Source organism: Hyaena hyaena, unplaced genomic scaffold (assembly GCF_003009895.1).
Source record: "Hyaena hyaena isolate Hyena2069 unplaced genomic scaffold, ASM300989v1 scaffold_34, whole genome shotgun sequence".
Taxonomy (NCBI): domain Eukaryota; kingdom Metazoa; phylum Chordata; class Mammalia; order Carnivora; family Hyaenidae; genus Hyaena; species Hyaena hyaena.
Genome location: NW_024080665.1, coordinates 4,164,392 through 4,170,391, shown reverse-complemented (window position 1 = coordinate 4,170,391; position 6,000 = coordinate 4,164,392). Strand labels below are relative to the sequence as shown.

At 39.2% G+C, this 6,000-nt stretch overlaps 1 protein-coding gene across 2 annotated transcripts in view; it reads left to right on the top strand.

Moving 5' to 3' along the window:
* The window catches only part of INTS4 (integrator complex subunit 4), a 120,257-nt gene that overhangs the window by 50,500 nt on the left and 63,757 nt on the right, over nt 1-6,000 (top strand). For both annotated transcript variants that reach the window (XM_039228713.1, XM_039228714.1), the window contains exons 6-8: nt 324-374; nt 3,830-3,918; nt 5,162-5,282. In XM_039228713.1, the coding sequence (XP_039084644.1) occupies nt 324-374; nt 3,830-3,918; nt 5,162-5,282 (261 nt within the window). The remainder of the gene's footprint in view (nt 1-323; nt 375-3,829; nt 3,919-5,161; nt 5,283-6,000) is intronic.

Here is a 6,000-nt window from a genome sequence, read left to right as displayed (position 1 = left end):
GGGGGGGGGGGGGGGGGGGGGGGGGGACGAGAGGTACATTTTAGGGGGAGGTAGTGTTAACCATTTCTTCTTTTGCCTTCTTATCATTATTTAATATTTTTCTAATATCCCCTTGGGACAGTTGATGGGTTAGATTTATTAAGTCTCTTCAATGTTTCTACTCAAAAGTCTTTGACCAGATTTCTTACTTAAATAGCACTAAGTTTGGCTAATGGGAACTATGTTAATCTTATATAATGGGGGAAAATATATGGGACTATGGGGAGACATTGGAAATATTGATCTTTTGTCCCTAAATACTTACACTTATTTTTATTATCTAGTTGCAGCTCCATGAAAGAGGACTGAAATTACACCAAACAATTTATAATCAGGTACCTTACAAGACTAATGTCTGGAAGGAGAGGAGGGATAATGAAACTGGGAGAGTGTATACTGGTTGTGAGAATTTGAAAACATAGAGCATCAACTGGCAATACTAACTGGGGTGAATGTGAAGTTGTATCCAAAACATACATTTTAATGAGGATGGAGGATAGGTAATTGAATAGCACTAATATATGTAAGCAAGACTTTTAGGAGGCTTTAGGTAGCTCACTGTGTATACCAGAGTACACAAAGAGAAATGTAGTGTTCAGAATAAGGAAAGTGGTAGTCTTGCTGATCTCTTGTTTGGTTGGGGCAAGTATGAAGTCGATTCTAGGTACCATACTTGACATACTAGAGTAATTCTGAAGGAAGATGACCGAGACCATGGGATCATTTGAAAAGGTACTCAGATATTTGTAGTATTGATAAAGAAAGGCACAGTGAAGTTGTAGTATCATTAGGAGAAGCTGATTGACTGACTAACAAAAAGACCTTACAAGGTGATACTTCTCTTGTAGAATAATTGAATGAATCTAGAGACAAGCAATCTAAATCCATGTCAGAGACCAGATTTTGTACGAAGAATGGTTTTATCTTTCAGAGGAAGATGGAAATTAGATAAACCCCTATGACTGATGTATAATCCAAGTTTATTCTTTTACAAAATGAAATAGAGTGAGTTCAGAATGGTAGTGTTGGTATGACTAGCACCTTCTCTCCCTATAGGAAAACTCTATGGGAAGCCAAAAAATTAGAGGAAACTTAGAGAGTAAGGATTCAGAGGAAGAAGAGTTAGGTGATTCAGATATTTAGTGGCCTAAGACCGTGTCAGTTAACAAGGCACCCAATGATGAGGGAGTGAGGATGAAATGTTGGATTATTTGAGATGTGAGGTTGAATTAGGTACCATACCAGTTTTGGTTATGTTGAGTTTGAAGGATTGATGGGATACCCATGAGGAAAGTTCCAGGCTGTAGATAGTTTTGAAAGTCTGGAGCTCAGCAGAGGTCAGAGCTGGAGGTGGGTAATTGAAGCCATCAGTATCTAGGGGGCATGTGGATACCCAGAGAGAGTAAGAAGATTGAAAGAGACCCAAGGATGGAAACCATGGTTAAGGTCCATCATTTAAGAGATAGAAGAGATGGATGAGGAGGAAAAATAGATTCCAGAAAAGGCACGAGGGAGTTCTCCTAGTCATCAGAGTCACATGCTAGTGAAAGGTCAGCTAGAATAGGACTGAAATCTACCCATTGGACTTAGCAACAAGGCAGCCGTTAATGAGTTTGAAAAGAGCAGTTTTAGTAAGAGTGTTGGGGGTGGAAGCCAGATTGGGGTCAATTGAGATAAGGCAATAGTGACTGTACTTTAAAGAAACTTGGCTATAATAGGATGGCAGGATGGAAAGTGGTAGAAAGGGGCATAGGATTAAGGGAGGGCTTTTTGTATTTTAAGGGTAACTAAAAAAAAATAATAATAAAGATAACTGCTAAAATAAGTATGTTTATATGTTGAAGAGAGCCAGTGTTTTGGGGAGAAATTGGGTATAGAAAAGACAAAGGGGGATAAATGGTGGAGTAAGTTTCTTTAAACAGAAAGTCAGATTCATGAATTGGTTCATCCAACAAATATTAATGAGTACCTAATGCTGGTTGTCTAACACCAAGCATGTTAGATAGGATCCATGCCCTTCACATTCTCATGGGTGAGACGGGCAATTAAATAAATGAACACAATAATTACAGCTTGTGAGTAGTGGAATGCAGTAAATAAACAGGGTGCTATAATAGAGAATCACAAATAGGACCTATTTTGGAGGATGGTAAGGGAAGGCCTATATGAGGAACTGATGGGATCCATAGCAAAAAATCCTAGAAGGATTAGGAATTAGGATACTTTTCCCTGAGACATTGAGAAAACAAGGTATGGGAGAATATAGGTATAAATGAATTTATAAATGTTATGGAATACTTGGGAGCATTTGTGCCTGAGAACTTGGATTTTTCTCAGATAAACATGCTGCCTTATGGCTGGAAGTGGGGTAGGGGCCCAGAGCAGGAAGTTAAGACCAGCTGCCTTGGGGAATGTCAGTGAAAAGCAGGGCTGTGAAAGATTTCAGAGAGAGCAAGTAAGGTTCGAGATCATGAGCCCCCAGACCCCTAGAGAGTGTGGTCTTTGCTAGTGCTCTGCTGCCCTTGTGAGGAGTAGAGAGGTGTCGGGTTTGCAGAGCAGCTGTAGACATCTCGAGGGCATTGTCAGTGGTGATGCTGACGGTCCTGTCAGGACTAAGTGATGGAATGGTATGGAGCAAGGAGATGGTGGTTCGTTTGGAGACAAAGGGTGGAATTAAAGCAATGGTTCTCAACCAGGGTGATTTTACTCTCTAAGGAATATTTGGCAGTGTCTGGAGATATTTTGGGCTTTTGCAACTGCTAGGGAGAGGGAGGGTGAAGTGTTAACTATTTAGTGGGTAGAGGCCAAGGATATTGCTAACCATGTTAACAGTGGTTAACAGAGACAGCCTCTCACAAAAAACAATTGTACATTTCAAAATGACGGTAGTGCCAAGGTTGGGAAATCCTGGTTAAATGGGCAGGTAGGTTAAGTGGGACCAAAGAGCAAGTGTGATGGATTAATTCACAGAAATGAAAGAGCTGGTGGAGTAACATGCTATGATCAGAGAGCAGGGAATATGGGATTTTTATTTTTATTACTAAAACTTTTTTTAAGTTTATTTATTTATTTATTGAGAGAGAGAACAAGTGGGGGCAGGGCAGAGAGAAAGGGGGACAGAAGATCCAAAGCCGGCTCCATGCTGACATCAGAGAGCCCAGTGTGGGGCTTGAACTCATGAACTGTGAGATCGTGACCTGAGCTGAAGTTGGATACTTAACCGAGCCACCCTGGTGCCCCTGGAATATAGGATTTTTAAATTCTAGGAATGGAGTAGTTCTGGGTGTTGTTGAAGTCTAGGGTGTTGCCATGTAGTTGGAGCAGGGATATTCCATCTTAGACCAAAGTAAAACAAAAATCTGGCCTCTTTTGGCAGGTTAGCATTAAAATTATACATTTACTTAGAGTGCTTAAGTTTTCAGATTGTGAGAAATTTGTGCTTTGGTTTTACAGAAAGGAGGAAAAACCCCCAGATTTGGTGTTTGAGCCTGTGTGAGCAGCACGGTGGGCTCCCAGCAGGCTTTGCTAGGATTGATACTATTCTAGGTGGCTTTTGTTCTGTCTATCAATCTGTGGTTCTGCCTTCAGACGTGAGATGGGAGTCAGAACACAGAACACAACTGACAGAGGCCAAGAATTCTTTGTTGGGTGAAGGTTCAAGAAGCTAAAACTACCCACAAGTATTTTGATTGGCATCCTTCTCCAGCCACCCTGTCTTCATTTTGAAAATAGTTTGAACATCACCTGGGAGGGCACAGAACTAACAGACTTCTGAAATTCTTGTTTTCAGGCCTGTAAATTGCTGTCTGATGACTATGAACAAGTGCGCAGTGCTGCAGTCCAACTTATCTGGGTTGTCAGTCAGCTCTATCCTGAAAGGTCAGTGTGGGTGTAAGCCAGCTTTTGTTCATTGCCAAGCCATTTTTCTCTTCTCCCATCATGCAAAAAGCCCTCCTTCAGATAAGGAATGTCGGTTAGATTTTTAGAAAGCAGTGTGGAATTGGGGGCAAGTGCAGATCCTGCTAATCAGGATCCTTGGTCCTTGTTTTTCAGCTCTGCCGTGAACTCTCCACGGACCCTGGGAAAGATATTTCCTCTCTGGGTCCCAACCTCCTCATCTATACGTGAAGAGACTGTCTTTCTCAAGTGCTATCTAAGCACCCCCTGCCCCACTCTTTTTTTAATCTTTAAATTGTTTGGGGCCCATTTTAGTAAATAGAAATGCCAGATAAAGATACTAGGTGAGTTTGAGAATAATGATCCCTTATGAGGTGTTTTCCTCATTAAAAATATTTTCATTATAATTAAATTATTTATTCTCACAGTGATTCTTTGAGGTGGAGAGACAAATATTAATCTATTTTGTAGAAGAGCTCCTTCTATAGAAAAAAAAGTGTTTTCTTCCTCTTCATTAAACTGCCTGCTAAAGTGGAAAACCAGGGGTGCCTGGGTGGCTCAGTTGGTTGAGCGTCCGGCTTCGGCTTAGGTCATGATCTCAAGGTTCGCGGGTTCGTCAGGCTCTGTGCTGATAGCTCAGAGCCTGGAGCCTGCTTCTGATTCTGTGTCTCCCTCTCTCTCTGACCCTCCCCTGCTCACGCTGTCTGTCTCTCTCTCTCAAAAAAATAAATAAAACATTTTTAAAAATTATTAAAAAAAAAATAAAGTGGAAAACCCGAATAAGTTAATAAACCTATAAATACCAAAAAAATAAAAAATAAAAGATTAATTGGAAATTGCATCTTCTAGGACCAGATTTGCAAGTGTGTTTTATATTGATTCTATGATTTACTATATTGACAGCAATGCAGTTATAGGAGAGAATAAACTTAAAGATATACTCTGTGGTAGCTCGTTTTTGGTATCTTTGTAAATCTTTGAGCTTTTGGTGGGCTAAACACTTTTATTTAAGACACTGAAAATTTGCAGTGTAACTAAAAGTATTGCTTCATACTTTCAGAGTGATTTTTTGAAATGTATTCTATCACTCTAGGATTTGAATTACTCAGTTGTCATTGTGTGTGTGTATGGGTGTTTGCCAGTTTTCCTTGGTTATTCTGTTTATTGAACTTGCAGCTTTAGGCTCATGTTTTGTTATTTGTGGGTTTTTTTTCTTTTAATTTAGCATTGTCCCTATCCCTTCTTCTAATGAAGAAATTCGCTTAGTTGATGATGCATTTGGAAAAATTTGTCACATGGTTAGTGATGGCTCCTGGGTGGTTCGCGTTCAAGCTGCAAAGCTATTGGTAAGTTATATTTTCTTTAAGGAACATGTTTACTTTTACACTTGTATAAATATTTTGAGAAACTACAGATAGGGACAGATAGAACCCACTTTTAGAAACCCTAAATAAGAAGAAATGGCTCACTTTCCTGTGGAGAAGTAGTCTTTTAGAACTAGAAAGAATTTTAAAGATAATCTTATTTAACATTGTTACCATATGAGACAGCCAAGGCCTAGAGAAAAAGGAAAATAATAAAAATAGTTGCTTTACTAAGTACCTGTTATGGCCCAGAGAATTTGCTCTGAGACTATTTACGTGATCTCATTCATTCTTCACAGTAGCCCAAAAAGGTAATTGCTGTGATTCCCACTTTCCAGGTGAGAAAATAGGTCTGAGAAGTTAAGTAAATTATCCAACTTTTACAGATACAGAGTTGTAGAATGGGATTCCGATCCTAATCTCCTGACTTTTAGGCTGGTATTTTCCTACTGTTTTGCCTTTGGTGATTCATGGTACATTTGTTAAAAAAAAAAAAAAAAAATTTTTTTTTCAGAGGTAGAACTCTCTTACAGAAGGAGTGTTGTCATATAATTACTCAGCCCTGTTTTATAACTGTGTTATCTTGGACATATCACTTGATCTTAGTCTCAGTTTCCTCATCTGTTAAGTAGGTTATAATATTCTCTTATGTTTACCTCACAGGGTTATCATGATGCTCAAATGTGATATTATCTATGAA